General features: G+C 42.5%; 1 protein-coding gene across 9 annotated transcripts in view; it reads left to right on the plus strand.

Moving 5' to 3' along the window:
* The first annotated feature begins 4,236 nt into the window (after positions 1–4,236).
* LARP1B (La ribonucleoprotein 1B) overlaps positions 4,237–20,736 on the plus strand; it is a 41,194-nt gene continuing 24,694 nt past the window's right edge. Inside the window, exons 1-4 of one of the 9 annotated variants that reach the window (XM_052815172.1) lie at positions 4,237–4,607; positions 12,368–12,429; positions 13,527–13,586; positions 17,229–17,409. In XM_052815172.1, the coding sequence (XP_052671132.1) occupies positions 4,295–4,607; positions 12,368–12,429; positions 13,527–13,586; positions 17,229–17,409 (616 nt within the window). In that variant the 5' untranslated portion in view covers positions 4,237–4,294. Of the gene's footprint in view, positions 4,608–10,136; positions 10,210–12,367; positions 12,430–13,526; positions 13,587–16,192; positions 16,366–17,228; positions 17,410–20,736 lie in introns of those variants that run through there. The other 8 variants (XM_052815093.1, XM_052815082.1, XM_052815111.1 and 5 more) reach the window with 8 other exon arrangements.

Here is a 20,736-nt window from a genome sequence, read left to right on the forward strand (position 1 = left end):
ACTGTCCAGCAGTAATTGAAAAAAATCACCCTCGTTGGTGGTGGTTGCTCTTGCAAGGTGGGAAGGTAGTGGTAGGGTTTTGGAGTGCTGCTGCCGGGAGAAGAGGAGGCTACTTCATCGTCTGCAGCAGTCTGTCATACGAGTGGGAGTATCACATGCTAGCTGAAAGGCTGCTTTGAACAGATAGCTGTAAATGTTACTGGCAGGTGCGTCTCTGAGTCTTGATGATGTTTATATGCAAAAAAAAAAAAAAGTCTTGGAAAATTGTGGCTTACTCTGTGGAATTGGAGCAGTCATTCTGACTGAAGCCTGCCGGTTGTGCCCAGCAACGAAGATGCAATCAATTTTATTTTGGTGCTCAGTGACGCTGTCTGAAAAGTGAAGGCTGTGGTAACACCTCCGCACACAAAGACTGACAAAACATGAGGAGGACCAAGGGAGCCGGTAGTGCATTTTTCCTGCCTTTTAAAGGAAAGGTTCAGGACAGAGTGAGAGGTTAGGTCTGGTGTGTTACCCGTGAGTAACCTAGGTAATTTTTTTTTAGTGTTTGTTTACATGTTTCTCTCCTGGCACCTAAGTGCTGATCACCATCTAGAACACACCACATCTAATCATTGTCAAACAGAGCTTTTTGTAATTTTTTTTCCCACAAGTCCAAAAAACACCCCCCTCAAAAGTGAATGCTCAGCTTTTTTTTTTTTTAACCAAGGATAGATCACTTGTGTTGTATTACTCTAGAAAGTCTTCAAAAAGGTACCTTTATGAAGGAATGGAGTCTTGTTGATTTTTCTTACTGGAATGTCATATGTGTGTATATAGATACTCTTTAAATAGTAGATTAGAAAGTGAAAATCCTTGGATCCTCAGAACGCTATTTTTGTTTGGTAGCTGCTAACGTTTTGAGGCAGTAAATATTTTTTATTTATTTATCTTAATTGTTTCTGTCTTGTGTCGCTTTTTTTTTTTTTTTAAATGTTGATCTTAATTACAGTTGGTTGGGCAGGGAAGTTTCTTTATCTTAAACTGTCAGCTTCTCTGTCAGCTTGGCTGTAATGATAAGTTATACAGTACTGAAAGGAGGTTCATATAGTCTGTAGGCGTGCAATTCTTCATGAAAAACTATGACATGAGTAAAATGCTACTGTATTATGCAATCCTGTAATTAGCAGCGTTTCCTGCTACACTTGGATGCTTCTACACAAGAGAAAACATAAGCTTTAAAATGTAAAGTAGCTCGTAACGATTGTTATTCTCTTGGTTTCACGTAGTGTAAATCAGCCTCTTTTTCCAAATATGAGTATTTTAAATACCGTGCTCTTAAAGGAAAAAAATACTGTGAGTTTTGCCAAGGAAGTCTGACTTGCCCTGCTAGAAAGTAACAAGAGGGATGATACAAAGTGGACAAAGAGTTAAGGATGAGTCTTGGGCAACTGTAAAAGCTTTTTATACACTCTTCAAGCCCAGTCCATCCAATAAAGTATACAGTAAGCTGCCTACTACCACAAAGTTAGCAAAACCATATGTACAAAAACGTTACTGGTCACCTTTACTGGTTTTTTGCCCCCACATGGTTAACTCTTAATCAGTTTCCTGCTTTTTTCCTGGTTTATGCAGGTTCTTGCACTGCAGTATTGCAGTGTTTCTGAAGTCCCGGCTGGCCGGCACATCTGCTTCCTTATCTTCTGATGCTGGTACGAGAAAAAAAGAGGAAACAGGAGGTTAATCCCCTTCTTACCAGCGACTTAGGTAGGGCCTCTGTACTTTGGTATCACTCTAACCTCTGCTTAACTTCTGAGTTTGGGAAACCAAATAAAAGATGCAAAAATTGTTTTGAACAGGTGGCGTGACTGATACGCCTGTTTTCAGGAATGTAGATGTAAATGTACACAGATATGGGCTTTTTTCCCAGTCAAAATTATTCACTAAAAATGGTTTCCTCCATTTCAAGTAAATTTGTCACTTGCAATGTGCAGTTGGCATGTCCTTGATTAGTAAATTTATTGCATCCAAAAGAATTGAGTTCTTAGTTGCAAAGAAAAATGTTTCTAAGAGTTTGAAGATTTGCTTTCATTTTAATCATTTTACATTTTTTTCTCAGTATAAATTTAAAATGGAGAAAGAATACATGTGTCAGTTATTGTACAAAAGTGCTTAGAAGCAATAGTTATTTCTTTTTTCTATTTATGAAAAGAGAAATTCCTCACTGACTACCCATGTTTGGAGCTTAAATCTGCAGTTACAGAAACGTGCATTAAAGTGTCTATGCGGTTTGCTTATGGTAGCGTACCAATTGTGGTAGATGTTTGAATTTCAAGCCTTCACCACAAAAGGTCTTTAACTTCCAAATATCTTGAACAAAGCAGCAAGCACCTGAGGGGTTTCTTCTTTGAGGTAGACCTGAGCCTCCACCGGGTGATCTGATCTCGTCACACCTGACTGAGGTGTCCACGAGCCGCTTCTGCGGGTTGGGACAGTTGAAGTGCTTGGTGGTGTAGAAGATGGCCTCTGTTCTTTCGAGCTGCTACTGTACCCACTGTTCCAGAATCATCCTAAAAATGCTTTGGTGCCTGAAGAAGTGTCAGCTATGGTGGGTTTTGGTGGGTTTGTGGTGGTTTTGGGTTTTTTTCTGTTGAAGGGTTAAAAGTGCATACAGTCTCGTTAAAGCAGAGAATAATGTTACCCCAAACAACATATTTTGCTGCTGTGAAACACTGGAGATGTGGTTACTTGTGACAGTACTTCAAAAATATTTGACTAGCTTTATAAAAGCCTATTTAAGAATTTGCTTAGTTCATTAGAGAGGTGTTGGCTTTTTTTTTTTAATTTTATTTTGGAAGACCTTTTATAGGAAAGGGAGTAGAAGAGGGCCGAGAGACGGAACGCAAGAAATCTGAGAGGAAAGGGTGTCTTAAGGTGTAATCAAGGAGAATTTATGGAGATTGCAAAGAAGGAAAGGGGTGATTAATTTCACGCTGCAGTGGCTTTCCTCTTTCTGTGACCGTAGTGCTTCTGGGGTAAGGCAGAGGCAGAGGCGCGGGTATAACCTCCCAACGAATCCAGCAAGCGTGGTACGAGTGCACGTGTGCCATTGCCGGGTGATTTCTGGGAGCTCTTTGGCAGAAAGGTGGAGGAGACACGGTGCGATAGCGAAGGTACCGCTCTGTTGCGATGCTTAAGCGACGCGCGCTTCCCTCGCTACTTGTCCCCACGTATGTTCTTGGGTGCCGGTTGGACGCGTTCTCTAGGCCGTGCTCCTGCAAGTGCTGAACCGGAGAAGTCCGCTTCAGCGAAACGCGTTCATCCTCCTCCTCCCGTATTTTGAGACCCTCGTCGTAGGGTACGAGTATGGGCGAGACCTATGAAAGCGCAATGTCCGGTCAGCATTACGTGAGAGCTTAAACCGTCTTTGCGAGGGTGGGTCTGGGATGGAGAGCAGGAACTCGAGCAGCCAGTTTCGAAGTAGTAGTATTTGCTATAAAAAAAAAAGAAAAAAAAAATTACTCCTCATTCTAATGAGGTTTTCAAAGCTGAGCCGTGCCCTCGCTTGAAAGCAGCGGTGGGGCGATGGATTTATTCTTTTTTCCAGCAGCAGCAGCGGGGATCGCCGGGGTTCCTACGTGGGTGGGTTTGCGTTCCCGGGGGTGGGGTGCCCCCGGTGCTGGGCGCCCGTGGGCGCCCGCCCGCTTGGCACCTCAGCGGACCTTTCGTAACTCTTTGTAATTAACGCAAGCTCATTAAGGCCAGGTCAGAACGGGTGTGCGTGGGGGCGTGTGTGTGTTACTGACAAAGGTGCTTAAACCACCGAAATAAACGGTGACGTTTTTTGTGACAGGGTAGCCCCGCTGCCTCACAGGCTACTCCCGCCACTTCCGCCGGCGCTCGCGCCCGGCCGCTCTGAGGTCATGACGCAGAGGAGTGCGTCCCCCCCTCCCCCCCCCGGCCCGTTCCAAGCCCCGCCCCTCCCCGCTGAGCGGGGCCGGTAGCGCCTCCCGGGGAGGAGGAGGCGGGGCGAGGCCGGGCGGGTCGGGTCGCTCTCCCCCCCCTCCCCCCCCCCCGCTTCTCCCCTCAGCCCTCGCGGCAGCTTGGGCTGAGGCGTCGGTTGAATGAGCGGCTGAGGGGAAGGAGGGGGCCAACGGCGCTCCGGCCCGGCCGGCGGAGCTGACAGGGGATCTCCCGCAGCCGGGGCGGACCGGGGCGGGGCGGCGGCGAGGGAGGAGGCGGGGCCACCTCCGCCCCCGCCTTGGCTTCCCTGCGGCCGCCCCGGCTGGCGGCCCCTCGCGGCGGGCGGCAGGGCATGTCCGCGGCGCAGGTGTCGGCGGCGCCCGCCGAGCGGCGGGGCTGGGGCCCTGAGGGCGGCGGTCCGGCGGTCGGCCGGACCCGGGAATCGGAGGAGCCTCGGGAATCGGAGGAGTCCCGGCAACCGGAGTCCGGTTCACCCCGCGGCGAGGAGGCCGCGGAGGAGGGCGGCCGGCGGCGGCCGGCGGTGGAAGCCCCGCCGCCCAAGGAGAACCCGTGGACGAGGCGCAGACCCGCGCGGGACAGCCCCTCACCGCCCGCGGCCGACGGGCAGCTCGTCCCGCAGGACCCAGGTGTGGCGGCCGGGCCCGGTGTGTGTGTGTGTGGGGCGGGGGGGGGGGGGGGTGGGAGCGGCGGCGGGCCGGTTGGCGTGTGGTGTCGGTGTTGGTTTTCGTTTGGTTTGTTTTGGTTTTCTTTTTAGAAGCGAAACGCGTGTGTTTCTCCCCGCTCCCCCTGGGGCGGGCAGCGCGCTGCCGGGCCCGGGCCCGGGTGCGGGTCGGCCTCGGCGGCGGTGCAGCTCGGCGGGAGGCGAGCCGGGCCCTCGGGCTTTTGACATACATGGGCAGAGGAGGGAAGCGAACGAGGGGAGGTGGGGTCCGGCCGCCGCCCGGAGCCGGGGCCGGGGCGGGGGGGGGGGGAAGGCGGCGAGGGCGCTCGCTTGCTTTACCGCAGGTCTTTTTTGTTTAATTATATAGCAAGGTCCTCGGTACGATCCGTTACTTGGTTTTGCTTTCCAGAAGATTTGGGTGGCGGAGGCTTTAAGCGTTAACGAAAGTAGTCAGTTTGCTTGCTCTCGGGATTCAAGCTGTTTTTGTGGAAAGAGAAGGGAGCGAGAGTAGCCGTGGTATAATTTTCTGGCCTTTAATCACTATGCGTAAGAGAAAGCTACTTTATAGGCTCCATACCGACTAAACGGGCAGATGGCTTTACTAAGTTGGTCATCGAAGACCTGACTTGAAATGGCCAGGCTTTGTGCTTAGGCTAGCAAAGAGTTCCTAGAAGTTAGCAGCTTCTTGGAGTATTGTTCTTGGCTGGAAGTAAACCGCTGACCTCAAAATACGTATTTCAACCTGTGTTTCCTGAGAATTTCAATCTCAGCGCTTGCACCTGAAGGCACCTGACAAACCTTTTTGTGATCTCAGTCGCTTTTATCCTTGAATTACACGTGTACTTCCTTCACAAAGAGAAATATATAATTTATAGTTTCAAGTATGCAGGTCGTGCAAGCAGAGGAGTTCTCCAGACCGCAGAATCTCTACTTAGCTGAAGATCAAACCTTTTGGCAACATATATAGTCAACTTTATCATCTCGACTGTTTCGTTTGTGTGTACTGACGCACTCATAAATACCTATTTATACATAGCTTCTACAATCCTGCTTGCTGGGCAGCAGCTTGTGGTCTTGTCCATGCATGAAAGGGAATTTGTCACTCATTTGCCTTGCTGTGGCAGTAATAATAATGGTACATCAGAATCATTGCGAAAGCTGCTTTTGTTGCATGAGCCACCTCGTGCTTCACCTTCTGTAAAGTTTACTTTTCCACTTAAGGTAGAATACACAAATAGTTGTTGAAGGAAGGAGGAGAAAGGAGGCGGTGACTTCATGTACTGTGTGCATTATATGCTTAATTCGATGATTTCAAAGAGCGAAAAATTATTTTTCTTCTGCGTAAAAGTTGTGCTTACCATTTATCAAGTTAATATTAAACTGAGTTGTTGCACCGGAACATCTTTTTCAGTGGCAACTGTATAATTGAGCAAATACGGGAGTCAGCGTTGCTGGTAATGGCATTGGTGAAGAACGCATACTAGGGTGCGTGTTTTGGTTTGGCCAGCACCGACAGCACCAAGAAGGAGCCACTGCTCTCTGCCTTGTAAAAGACAAAGCAGCTGATCTTTCCTGGGTGTTTGAAGGAAGGAATTGCCATGGGCCTCCATCTGCAATGAGGGATGTATTTTAAAGTAACTAATTGCATGTTGGCAAAGCAAAATCAGTCACGCTAGGCCCTTATAAATGTAGTAGTATGGAAATTAGTCATGTGAAATAATAAGTAGATGAGCAAAAATACTACCGGCATGGAATGTAAAACTATCCATAAAGAGGATAATAAAACGTAAAAGAATCTCACATCAAAGTAGTGACTGAATCCTGTTCGACTTGTTGATCCTGGCTTAATTTGTTGAAAGTTTCCTGAGACGTGCACATATGGTGTGTTCAGTGATAGTTACACGCTTGAGAAAATTGACCCCAGTCTGTCATCTTTTGACTTTCAATTTAGCGTGGCATTAGTTTGTAATAGAGGCAAACCTGACTGTTGTTACTGAAAGAAACTGTTAATGTCAGCTGACACTAGAAGGAAAAAAGTAATGTAAAAGGCTTAAAATTCTTGGTGAAAGAATTCGGTCAAAGCATTGTTACTGTGCCCTATTATGTTTTTGTCTCGGACATGTTGTTAGGTTTTAATCATGTTATAGTAAACCGAACATCTAATGTAAACAAATTTGAATTTTTCATGGTATGTTTGTTACATTTCGGTGTTTCTGACTAAGCTTTTAACAAAGCTTAAAAAACTTTTAAGTTATTTTTATAAAACTTAATTATAAAAGTTTATTAAACTTTTATTAAAATTTGCTTTTAAACAGAAAAACTTCAGAATTTTACAGCTATTTTTACATTCTAATCTGCATTTAACTCATGGAGAAAGACTGGCAGCAGTATAAAATTGCTAGTGAAATTAATAGCCTTCTGTTTAATCCCAATGATCGTGAACGCAAGGAGTTAGCTTCAGTATAGGCTGTCAAATGATGACAGGTACTTCTGCGGTATGTCTTCCTTCCCTTGTGGCACCCAGCCAGCCAATATATTGCAGTAAGTCTTCAGTTCTTCGCTCTGTGAGTAAAAGGAGAGGAAAGGTTGCGAGGAAGAAGTCCTGTATAATCCTGTAGATAATTTTTTACAAGGTAACAGGATAAGCTTTTTTTAAATGGAGCCAACAAGATGCGTCCACATGGAAGCTGCACAACCCAGCGTTAGTCCTGTATTCCTTGTTTTTCCTCAGCTACCCCTCAGAGCTGGGCTCTCACAGAAGAGGCTAGTTACCCTTCCTCCATATAAATAATTTGCCCAGGATGGAGTTGTTGAAATAATTTTATTACGAAAGTTCTCCCACCTCTTTGTTTGATGAAATCCAAAGTGCTGCCCTTTTTGTAAGCTTGCAAAAGGGAATCTGAATGACAAGTTCTCTAGTCTTCATGTGATTTGTATAGCTGATGTGGGTCTCTACTAATTCATTAGATGATTATTCAAAAATTGTTCATGACATTTATGAAAGTATTCAATGAAGCAAAATACCTGTGCTGCTTAAGTGGTTGAAGTGGGTTTGCTTCCTAGTGTGCTTGAGTGATGTAGTTAATTAAAATAACTGCACACTTCAGTCTTGTATTGTGCTCCATTTGTCTTTTTTCATTGTGTTTATTTCTGGGCATCAAAGAACACCTTTTATCTGATTGATATTCTGGTAGCAGACCCAGTTCACTGTAGTGCTATATGGTATAAATTGATTTGCTTTAGTCTGTTAGCAAAACAGGTTGTAAAAGTACAGTTTAGTAAAGGTATACTGTGTTACTAGGAATAGCAAACTTTTGATTAATAAATTGATAAACGATCTGATTATCAAATTTTTTTGTGTATCTAAGGCAGATACTATCGTTAGTTCTTATGAATTCACCGAGTGTTTTAATAGCAGCTTTTAAAAATTATTTTTAAAATTATCAGAAGGTACAACATTGACGGTTACCCCAACCCTGAAAGGATTAAAAACATTATCTTTACAAACCTGCTGTCTGTATTTTAGTTGTATATAACAGCGTATGTCATTTTAGATGGTAGGGTGGTTGTTGTTGTTTCTAAACTGGAGACCTGTTATGAGAGAGAAATCCATCCTGCTGCCTAGAGTTGAAGACATGCTACTGGCTTGCTGTGCTCTAGCATGTGCTCCCTTTAGACCATGAAAGCTTTTGTAGAAATTGAGTCACAGGTTGCAGCTTTCTAGGAAGAAACTAAGACAAAAATGAAATGAGAAATGAAATGGAAGGAAAATAAATAGTATAAGGTTAATCAATCATGTATTGGGGATTTTTTTCCCCTGTTGCTTGCTGTATTGAAAAAATGACTGGTTTTGAATGTAAATAGGTGGAAGGATGTGCAGGTGTCATAACTCATTGCCTTGGTTAGTTGCTCAAATAGTGAGAAGAAGGTCAATCTAATGTAGTTTTGCTATAAAATGCTAGAAGTGTTGTAGGAAAGGATGTGAGCATAATTACTCTTTAGGGGTTTTTTTTATTTCCCAGAATCTTGGATCTAAATCCATGCTCTAGATTTAAATTATGATATACTGCAAGGGATTGTTTTGTCACGTTTGCAAGGCTTTCACGTTTATCTGTTAAAATGATAGATTTAAGCAGAGCTTACCTTGTTTAAAAATGAATTATGCTGTGGAGTTTCAAACTGAGCATTGAAAGGAAAAGGTTGTACAAGATCCAGCAAACATGTTCCACTGAAGTTTTGAAGGGCTGTTCTGCTGGGTGATTTCAACCGCCTCCTGAAGCACTTCTGCTATTTATGCAATATTGTTCCTTCACTAAAGGAAATACACGTGCAGTCCAGGTAAACAATAAAACTTGAATATTGTCTAGAAGTCCTTACAGGATAAACCACGTTTGTGTCAAAGGTAGAATGTGTTCCACCTTTTATTAATAGACTTTGCTTTCAGAAGAAATTGGCAATATGATCCCTCCCCTTCTATCAGAAAAAATTACTTGCTGACTAATTATTTGCAGAACTTCAAACCATCCATTCTGAAGTACTACTACTGAAAACGTAATTTGTCTCATAATCAGTGGTACATCTTTATGTACAAACTTTGCTTCTCTTGCCTTTGCACAGCATCCAGTCTGCTTTTTCTTTTCTGTTGCTCCAGAGAATTGCTGCTGGTTTTGTGGTTCCAAAATTTATCTCTCATTTTTCAGAACTGTCATCCCATGTATCTTGACATACTGCACTTGGCATGTTTGCACATCCACATCTTTCTGCAGAAAATACCTCGTGTTGAGATGCGATGTATTAAGAGACTTGGAAGAACCAGAATAAAAATGGCTTTGAAGGCTGATTTCTCTCTTCGTGTGGATGGCATCTTTACTGGATAGAGTTCAGTGATTGAAAGATGATCATTGGCAGTTAAACTTCCTCATCTTTAATTTTATTTTTTTTTCTCCCTCAAAACTTAGCTGAAACCCAGCAAGTAAAGTAATTGAAGATAACTGAATTTTTTATCAACACGGCATGCCTTACTAAACAAGTTACCTTGTAGCATATGACCGAATAAACCATTTTAATACAGTTAGGTTGGAATTAACAGTAAGTGAAATAGTTTATTTGCAAGGGCTTGCTGGGTTCTGCTGAAGCAATGTACTAAAGATGCCATTTCTGGGTGTTCAGCACTGTTATGTGGTGTTGAAACTAAACACCGGAGTAATATTAAGCATAGAGCTTTTATCTAAATGCACTCTAGAGTAGCTTTTGCCTGAACAGTGGCTCTAGGCCTGTTCGTAACAACAGATGTGACCTGGGTAAAACCTTTAAGTGATCTGATGTTTTCTTCTTCTACTGTCCCACCCTCCTTCCCCCCCCCCCCCCCCTTGCCCTTTATCTTCTCTTTCTTGCTTCACACTAAAATCCAACTCCCACACAAGAAGCCCCAGAAAGCTGGTCAGGAACGATCGGTAAAATTTGGTTTTGAGCATGGCTCTTCTGGGAGGACCAGAAACTCTGTGGAGTTGTTTTCGGGTAGGGAAGTATGGAGCGTGGTGAGATCTCGGGCCTTTGTGTTCAGAAAGGGCATCATCAACTAGGCGGTGTGTTGCCTAACAGTAATTTTCTTTTCATTTAGTGTGCAAATGCATCTTCCAAGTCTTGGATTACTACATACAGATAAGAGAGATTCCTTAAAACAAGTTGGGTCTCATTCTGTCGATTCAGATAGCCTCTCCTGCTGCCTGGAATAATATGCCATGACTAAGATAGTGCAGCGACATCGAGTCTTTTATTTTTGAATCCCTTGCTACGCCCTGGTGACACACAGAGTAGAAGTTCTGGCAGTCCTTCAGCAGCAATTTAAGTAGAAGTGCTGTGAGATGGAAAAAGGGCTTCAGTAAGGTAATTGAACAGCTAAAGAGAGGTGCGTGTTTACCGACTACTGGAGGACAAATGCTATGGCCAGTCAGTTTACCTTTACAGATAATTGGCAGTTTTGTTGGAGAAAATTACAAATTTGTTTGCTGATCCACCTCTACAGCTGTTTGTCTTGTTCTGTAAAGGGCAATTAGTTTACTGTTGAATGACAAGTAAAAATTTGGATTACACAGTCACTGTGTTTCTGAAAGCTCTCAGTCTAAAGTTAATTGTGATTGAATAACAAGAAAGAGGCAGTTTGGAGGGAGTGTGTTTTGTCTTTGTTTTAAAAAGCAGATCTGTAGGAGAGGAAGAAAACCTGCTGGTAAATGGTGTGGCAAAAGTCAAAGGCCGATCAGCATTCATTGAATTCACATGTCTTGTGTGATGTGCAAGCTGTATATAGCAGTATTAATATAACTTACAGTGGAATATGGAGTATACTTTAGTTTGTGTTTCTAACGTTCACAGAATATTCCAGGAAGTAGACAGAGAGGGTTTTCAGAGTCACTGGGGCATGAGGGTGGGGTTCCCAGTGTGAAGCAGTGATAAGGAAGATTAGTCACTGGATGTGAAAGAGATAAGGGTTGAGGAGGTGATGTTATCCCTGTATGAAATAATAATCCACTAGTGATTTCAGTCATGTTCAATGTTTCAAGCTTGTCTTGCAATAAAATACTGAATAAGAAGTTTCAAGGAAGGGTTGTGACCACTTCTCTATGGGAAAATATGCATTGGGAGAGCAGAACCAGGGCTTAACAGGAGAAGTTAAGAGGTGGTTTCCCTTGTCTCAGTTCTAATCTCCCAAGAAAAATTGCCTGATACTAGTGGGTTTTTTTCCCCCTGAATTCCCAACGCAAGAAGTAGAACACAATTGAGATGAGTAGGGAAAAATTGCACAGAATAAGAAAATCGGATTCATATATGGAAGGGTAATTGCACATGTACTAAAATACATAGTAAGTTTAAATAGACTGGGGTTTTTTCAGTGTAAGTTATTGATCCTAGATCATTAGGCCCAATAATGTTGCCATATATGAGAGCACTATTTACAAACATTATATTAATTTCTGGCAGATATTACTGGTAGAAGTATAATGGACTCATGCTTAGGAGGTCAGATGGGATCATTATTATAAAGTTTAGGTCTTGACTCAGGGTGGTTCTTAAAATGTATGAGTGTCAGCTTTGTTGCAAATGCACATATTTATCATAAACATATCCACTGTGGAATGTGGGCATTAAAATTTATTAGTCTTCATGTAGTTTTTATAGTCATTTTCTCTTTTCGCCTTTCCTTTTTTTTTTTTTTTCCACTGCTTTGGCTTGATTATGAGCAATATGGCTAAATTTTATTTGGCATTTGAGTAAATGCATATAAAAGGAAATTACTAGGAATTTGTGAATATGTAATTGCTTCTGTGGTTTTTTTTATGCTTGCATAATGATAGATTTTGTAAATTCGGTCTTATAAATATAGCTTCTAATAGGATAACTTTTAAAATGTGTTTCAGGGGCTCATTTTCTTTGCTACTTCTTAGGTTAGAATACCAGAGGTTTTAGTCTTGACCTTATATCTCAGCAAATACTTAAATAATGTGTTATACGGTATCCTGTACACCTGGTTTTCAAGATTATTTACAGTCATTGTGAATGTGAGTTTCTCAGTGTCATGTACTATTAGTTATTTTATGGAGATGTTCATTGACTTCGATGCCAAGGCCTCAAAAAACCTTTGGTGTAGTATGATAGGTCGTTAAACAGGGTTGTTAAAGTATCCTTCCTTATTCTTTTAAAGTGCAGTCTAATTCTTCACCTGAAAATATTTTTCTTCCTTTTCAGAACTACAAAATTCCACTAAAGTTATAAAAGCAGTGAAACCCAGGACAAGGAAATGCAGCAAGGTTTGTATTTGCCAGAAGGACATTTAGCTATGAGTTACTGGACTGATTGTGTTAGAAGTCCCAGTTAATCTAACCTGTTAATATAAACTGGCATTTAGCTCAGCTGATAATATGGTAAGAAAAGGAAATAATTTCAAAGGAGTATTTCTGGCTGTAAATATTCAATTTGGTAAATAGCTGATATTACTAAAATAAAAAGATAGCAAGGTATTTTGAAGTTACAACCAGAAGTGTTGTGTTCTGCCTTGGTAATGGTTAATTTTGAAGACAGAGAAAAGTAAAAAAGGAAGGGGAATTTAAAATTCGAAGGGATGCTGAAGTGGTGTATGTATGAGGGATAAGGAAAGGCACTTTTATTAAAAAAAAGCAATGGGATTATATAAAAATGTGAAGGGGCTGCCAAGAAACAACATCGCTTGAGCACAAGTGATGCTAGATTGGTTTTGGAAATCCTTTTTGCATGTCATGTGATGTGTGTTCTTTTATGTGCTGTTATAAATTTATCATTATGACAACAGGAGACACTGAATCCTTTTTATTGAAAAGTGAAGTTTCTAAAATTCTGTACAGCCACCCCTTTTGAGGTTGAATAATACCTGTGTTCAAAGGTCTTCCAAAAGCTAAAAGACTTTTAAGCAGTAGATGCCTTTAAGTCACATGGGAAGCTATGTGTGAGGCAGCATTTAATCTGACAATTGTTTTATGTGTGCTCAAAAGTCATAAGCCCTCTTGGTTTGTTTTGTAATAGAATGTAGAAAATTTTGTTTGCTTGCTATCTTTTTTTTTTTTGTCTGTGCCCGCTTAAAATATTCTTCGTGAAGGCATTCTTTAGACAGTTATACAAATTACAAGCTAAGATGTATTGGACCTTGATTTGGATGTAATTGCAATGAATAGTTGTTTCTACAATTGATCATATTCTGTTTTCAAAAGTTGTGTGTTTGTTTTCTGTTGTATTTCTCAGTTTTTAAAAATTGCTACTTCTAACAATTCTGCTCAAAGAGTTTGTCTGGCCATCTGAGTCATGAGTGATATCTTCCATGTATTAAAAAGGACTAAATCTAGGAAGTAGTATAAACTGTTTGTCATCTTTGCAGGCTGATGATTTTGGTGATATCACAAACTGGCCAACACCAAGCGAAATAGCAAACAATGAAGTAAGTATCCTTTGTTATTTTCCGTATTATTTATTTTAAAATCTATATTGACTTCTCTGCTTAATACCATTCACCTCAGAATGTGCTATGGCTGTTGTAAGCTTTCAGCAGAAATTTTGTCAATGATTCAGGATACTGGTCTGTGCTTAACTGTCTGCACTGGTACCAGAATTTCTGAACCCTTCACAAGCCTGCACACATACACTCCATTTATCCTTAGTGGTGTTCCAAGGACCTGTAGGTAAAAATGTGCCATGTTTACTCCACCATTTTAAAACTTGTATTTCCCTTTTCTACTCGTTGGGAAGTTTATGCACAGATGAGAAGGCCTTTGGGGTTGTGAACATGCTGCCCTCCCTTGTGGCTCAGAATGCTTTGTGCAGGTTGTCTTAGGACAACTTGGTTATCCTTGCCCTGTTCCTCCAATACATTTTTCCCTTGCTGGATCTTTAGTTAACATCTATTCCATCAAATTATCTTCCTTTTACTTTATCTCAGGTTATAAGTGCATAATATATCTTACACCTCTTTTATGCTATTTAAAACAAGAAGAGAGCCCAGGTAATTGCAAGCTATGAGGTGCCATTTCACTCTTTGCTTTGGTTCTGCAGCACCCCGTGATGCTTTTACTGTTACTGTTTTCTTGGTGAGGGAAACCAGAAGATTTGGGTTCAACAATGTGCATTATATAATTGAAAGTGCCAAATGAAAACTGAAAAAGAGTATTAAGGTAGTTTGGCATGAATCGTTTGTCCTACGGGCTCAGTTTCTAACACTCTCCCTTCTCCTTCAACTGATTGTCATAACTTTGTTGTTTATGTCAGCAACAAAATATTTTTCAAGTGTCTAACCAGGCTTTTAGCGTTGCAGATCGAAATTCTAGATGTCTGTAGATTTGACACAACATTATGTTTACTGCTAGGTAGGATTTGCCTCCTCTTAGTAGCTTGTTCTACAGGATCTCAAAGAAAATATTTGAGATTGCTAGAAGGATCTTAAAAACCTGAATGGATTGTAGGCCAATAAATTAATGCTCATTCAGTTGCTCACATACCAGTTAGAATACTTTAGTGTGTGCATGTTTCCCATCATGGTTTAGGTTTTATCCAAGATCCTTGATTTGACTTTTTTTTTTTAAAGTATTAATAAGCTTCTTCATCATCCATATTCCTGTCAGTTGCTGAGACTACCACTTCAGGAGGAGACAGTGGTGATATACTTAACAATATCATGAAGGATGCATGACTTGCATCCTAAAGCTGCTAATTTATCTGGCGGCATTAGAGGTGTGTAACTCTCAGCTGTGCATCGAACTCCTTCCTTAGCTACTCATAAGATCAGAAATAATTTCACCCCTGCTCTTTATACCTCAGATGCACAGCCTCTTCCTTTGCTGCAACCTAATAAATAAAAAATGCTGTTCTTGACAATTGTGTGGTCAGTTCCACTATGCAATACTTTTTGTAACTTTTCAGAGACTACTGTTGTAACACAGGAGATACAGTGCAGAGAAACTCTGTAACTATGTCCAAAAAATAATTATATTTTCTGTCTTGTTCTGATGGTCAGAAAAGGAGAGGGTCTGCTGAGCTTAGATCTGAGAGATTGAATAGCATTGAAAGGATTAAATTTTATGTCCTTTAATAATATTTGTAAATGCTAATGTTGATTTGTGACTAAGTCTAGAATATGCTTATTTTAGCATCTCTTTTTTTTCTTTTTTTTGGAAATACTGATTTTATTGACTTAAGAAAACATGCACCCGTATCTTTTGCATTCTCTTTAGTACTGCAGGTCTTTAGCATCTACTTGGTTATTATGTCAGATTTTGATATGATTAATGATGTCTGTACAGTACTAATCAGAGTGGCTGAGAGATACATAGGTAGTCTTTCATAATATACATATTTGATATTTTCTGTCTGAAATAGTCCGCTTTAAGAGTATTTTTTAAAAGATTTTTGTTTTACTGGATGGTCTAGTTTGTTTCGCATAGATATTAACTTTTTGCTGACTTAAGTATGTGAGAATTTTAGTAGACAAATTCATGTGGTGTCTGTTTAAATACAAACTAAATGTTATTTGGTTTACCTCAATTGATTTGTCTAGGGGAAGGCTTTGCATTCAAATTAATTATGGTGTAGTACTGCAGTATCTACTGTATGTACTCCAGCAGGTTCAAAGCTATCTCCACAACATAGGAGTATTCCTTCTGTTTGGCAGAAATGTCTGCGAAGCTTAATTTTGCAGGTAGATGTTATATCTGAACATAGAATGGTTTGGGTTGGAAGGGACCTTAAAGATCGTCTAGTTCCAACCCCCCTGCAATGGGCAGGGACACCTTCCACTAGACCAGGTTGCTCAAAGCCCCATCCAACCTGACCTTGAACGTTTCCGGGGATGGGGTATCCACAACTTCTCTGGGCAACCTGTTCCAGTGCCTCACCACCCTCACAGGGAAGAACTTTTTCCTTAGAAATAATCTTAATCTACCCTCTTTCAGTATAAAGCCATTACCCCTTGTCCTATCACTACACTCCCTGTTAAAGAGTTCCTCCCCGTCTTTCCTGTAGGTACCCTTTAGGTACTGGAAGGCTGCTGTAAGGTCTCCCTGGAGCCTTCTCTTCTCCAGGCTGAACAACCCCAAGTCTCTCAGCCTGTCTTCACAGGAGAGGTGCTCCAGCCCTCTGATCATCTTCATGGCCCTCCTCTGGACCCGCTCCAACAGGTCCACGTCCTCCTTATGTTGGGGCCCCTAGAGCTGAACACAGTACTGCAGGTGGGGTCTCATCAGAGCGGAGCAGAGGGGGAGAATCACCTCCCCTGACCTGCTGGCCATGCTTCTTGTGATGCAGCCCAGGATACGGTTGGCTTTCTGGGCTGTGAGCGCACATTGCTGGGTCAGGTCCAGCTTGTCATCTGCCGGGACCCTCAAGTCCTTCTCCACAGGGCTGCTCTCAATCCCTTCATCCCCCAGCCTGTACTGATACCGGGGAAAAATGAAACTTTCTGCTATTCGCTAAAATGCTGCTCATTTTGCCTTCTTTGAAACCTGGTATTCTGTGGGATTTCCAAGAAGTGATGATTTGCAGGATGCTGGCACTACTCAAAGGCACACAGTTCCCCGTAAATGCTGTATTCTAATGTGGGAAAAAATAAATCTGTAATCATACACCTCCACATCTTCTGATCTTTGGTTCATGTTCTGATTTAGTGGAACAGAATTGTCAGAGTTAAGACCTACGGCTCCTTATAGTTTACACGAACATTTGGCATGCTGTTGAGGTTGTACAGCGTCATCGGAATTTCTGATTTACCATTCAGTATTCTGTAAGCACAGCTTTTTAAAGATAATGAGTCTGAACAGTAGGTACTAGTGAGTAATATTTCTTTCTTTCCTATAAAATAAATTTCAATTCTGAGGTATTGAAACATGGTTGTCGTGCCCTCCGCAATTCTACATCTTCAGTTAAAAAAACAAACAAAAACTTTCTTAGTCTAAAAATTCTTTTTATAGTCTTGCTAAGTTAGCAGAAAATAGAACTACTTAAAATGAGACTTTATAAAACAACACAGTTCCTAAAACTCACCTCTTTTATACCTTTTGCTATCAGCAACTGTACTGTCAGAAATAATTACCAGTATCTCTTGCAGTGTAAGACTGTAAGTCACAGTAAGAAGCCAACAAATAAAAGAGAAAAGGAGGAGAAATCTGATCAAAAAAGCAATAATGGAATCAAGGACAACCCAGAGGCAAAGCCAGATGGTCCAGGAGATAATATTAGCGAAGATGAAGCTCACACTAATAACCAAAGGAAAAAAGGTCAGTCTGGGCACTGTGTGTAATGCAGTAAGTCACCATTGATACAGTTACATTAATTCCAGTTGAATGACTTGATGAAACTTTTTGTTTTGCATTTTCTAGGTGATAACAGAATATATTGCTTTCTGGTAGGAAGCTTAAAACAGGCTTCCTTTCTCAGGTTTTGGAGTGTTCTGTTTAGTCAAACAGGAGTTCTGGGGAAAAAGCAGCTTGTGTCCTACTGATGGTCTGTGGCGCTCTGACAGTTTCTGGAAAATTTTAGCATGGCTGTACAAACAATTACTGTCTCATATCTTTATTTCATTAACTAGATAGATTTATGTTAATTTAACTTCATATATATGTCGTGGTTTAACCCCAGCCAGCAACTAAACACCACGCAGCCGCTCACTCACTCCCCCCCACCCAGTGGGATGGGGGAGAAAATCGGGAGAAGAAGCAAAACCCGTGGGTTGAGATAAGAACGGTTTAATAGAACAGAAAAGAAGAAACTAATAATGATAATGATAACACTAATAAAATGACAACAGCAATAATGAAAGGATTGGAATGTACAAATGATACGCAGTGCAATTGCTCACCACCCGCCGACCGACACCCCGCCAGTCCCCCGAGCGGCGAATCCCTGCCCCCCACTTCCCCGTTTCTGTACTGGATGGGACGTCACATGGTATGGAATACACCGTTGGCCAGTTTGGGTCAGGTGCCCTGGCTGTGTCCTGTGCCAACTTCTTGTGCCCCTCCAGCTTTCTCACTGGCTGGGCATGAGAAGCTGAAAAATCCTTGACATTAGTCTAAACACTACTGAGCAACAACTGAAAACATCAGTGTTATCAACATTCTTCGCTCTGAACTCAAAACATAGCACTGTACCAGCTACTAGGAAGACAGTTAACTCTATCCCAGCTGAAACCAGGACAGTATCCACCCCTTATTCTATACCATTGACGTCATGCACAGTTCCCATACCTTTAGTTACATCCTGATCAATCATCACTTTTCCATCCCTTTAAGACATATGAGCAATGATATATATATATATGTATACACACACAGAGATATCATTCCTTTAGTTCATGGGTCATGTTCATAAAATGTTCATTGAGTTCATTTAGTTTCCGACTCTGGGCTCCATCTGTCATACCAGTCTTTCTGGGCAGGAGGGATGGTGCAAAGTCCTCTCAGTCGGTAGAGCAGAATTGGGCTTCAGTGCAGTGTGACAAGCAGGTGACATTTGGCGCAGCAGGAGGATGGTGTGCACCGTTGGATTGTTGCATGCTGGAGTCAGTTCTGGTTCCATCACTACTGCGCTTTGCTCAGTTTTATCACAGTTCTTTTCTTGCTTGATCTAAGTGATTCTTACTATAGTACTATGGATATAGCACATAATTATAGTAAGGATAATATACAGTAGCAGGGTTATATAGCAACTAATATACAGTTTAATTCTGGCTGTTCTCACCTAAAATTAAATCCCCTTGAGGCACACATCGGACTTCCCCATCTTTTCGCATCACCCACCAAGTGCACCCAGGCCCTTGAGCAAAAGCAATCCCACGAATGGGTTTACCTTTGCCTGAGGCAGGAGTAACCCAGACTGTCTTCCCTAACATATTTTTTATGTGCACTACAGGGACTTTATCCCCTTCTACAGTATGTAAAAATTCCGACTGGGCAGGGCCACCCCGATTGGCAGATCCTCTGGTGTTGACTAACCAGGTGGCTTTTGCTAAATGTGTATCCCAATGTTTGAAAGTTCCACCCCCCATTGCTCTCAATGTAGTCTTTAACAGTCCATTGTATCGCTCAATTTTCCCAGAGGCTGGTGCATGATAGGGGATATGATACACCCACTCAATGCCATGCTCTTTGGCCCAGGTGTCTATGAGGTTGTTTCGGAAATGAGTCCCGTTGTCTGACTCAATTCGTTCTGGGGTGCCATGTCGCCACAAGACTTGCTTTTCTAGGCCCAGGATAGTGTTCCGGGCGGTGGCATGGGGCACAGAATATGTTTCCAGCCATCCAGTGGTTGCTTCCACCATCGTGAGCACATAGCGCTTGCCTTGGCGAGTTTGTGGGAGTGTGATATAGTCAATCTGCCAGGCTTCTCCATATTTATATTTCAGCCATCGCCCTCCATACCACAGGGGCTTTAACCGCTTGGCTTGCTTAATTGCAGCACATGTTTCACATTCATGGATAACCTGTGCAATAGTGTCCATGGTCAAGTCCACCCCTCGGTCACGAGCCCATCTATATGTTGCATCTCTTCCCTGATGGCCTGAAGCATCATGGGCCCACCGAGCCATAAATAGCTCACCCTTATGTTGCCAGTCCAGGTCCACCTGAGCCACTTCAATCTTGGCAGCCTGATCCACCTGTTGGTTGTTTTGATGTTCTTCAGTGGCCCGACTCTTGGGTATGTGAGCATCTACGTGACGTACTTTTACAACCAGATTCTCTAGCCGGGATGCAATATCTTGCCACAGTGCGGCAGCCCAGATGGGTTTACCTCTGCGCTGCCAGTTGCTCTGCTTCCATTGCTGTAGCCACCCCCACAGGGCATTTGCCACCATCCATGAGTCAGTATAGAGATAGAGCACTGGCCACTTTTCTCTTTCAGCAATATCTAATGCTAGCTGGATGGCTTTCACCTCTGCAAACTGACTCGATTCACCTTCTCCTTCAGCAGTTTCTGCAACTTGTCGTGTAGGACTCCATACGGCAGCTTTCCACCTCCGATGCTTTCCCACGATGCGACAGGATCCGTCAGTGAACAGGGCATATTGCCTCTCATTTTCTGGCAGTTTATTATACAGCGGGGCCTCTTCAGCACGTGCCACCTCCTCCTCTGGCGACATTCCAAAATCTTTGCCTTCTGGCCAGTCCGTGATCACTTCCAAAATTCCTGGGCGACTGGGGTTTCCTATGCGAGCCCGTTGTGTGATCAGTGCAATCCACTTACTCCACGTGGCATCAGTCGCGTGATGTGTAGAGGAGACCCTCCCTTTGAACATCCAGCCCAGCACTGGCAGTCGGGGTGCTAAGAGGAGCTGTGTTTCAGTACCAACAACTTCTGAGGCAGCTTGAACTCCTTCATATGCTGCCAATATCTCCTTTTCAGTTGGAGTATAGCGAGCCTCGGATCCTCTGTATCCCCGACTCCAAAACCCCAGGGGTCGGCCTCGGGTCTCCCCAGGTGCTTTCTGCCAGAGGCTCCAGGTAGGGCCATTCTCCCCAGCTGCAGTATAGAGCACATTTTTAACATCTTGTCCTGTCCGGACTGGTCCAAGGGCTACTGCGTGAACAATCTCCCGTTTAATTTGT

The sequence above is a fragment of the Harpia harpyja genome, chromosome 2, assembly GCF_026419915.1.
Source record: "Harpia harpyja isolate bHarHar1 chromosome 2, bHarHar1 primary haplotype, whole genome shotgun sequence".
Taxonomy (NCBI): Eukaryota; Metazoa; Chordata; class Aves; order Accipitriformes; family Accipitridae; genus Harpia; species Harpia harpyja.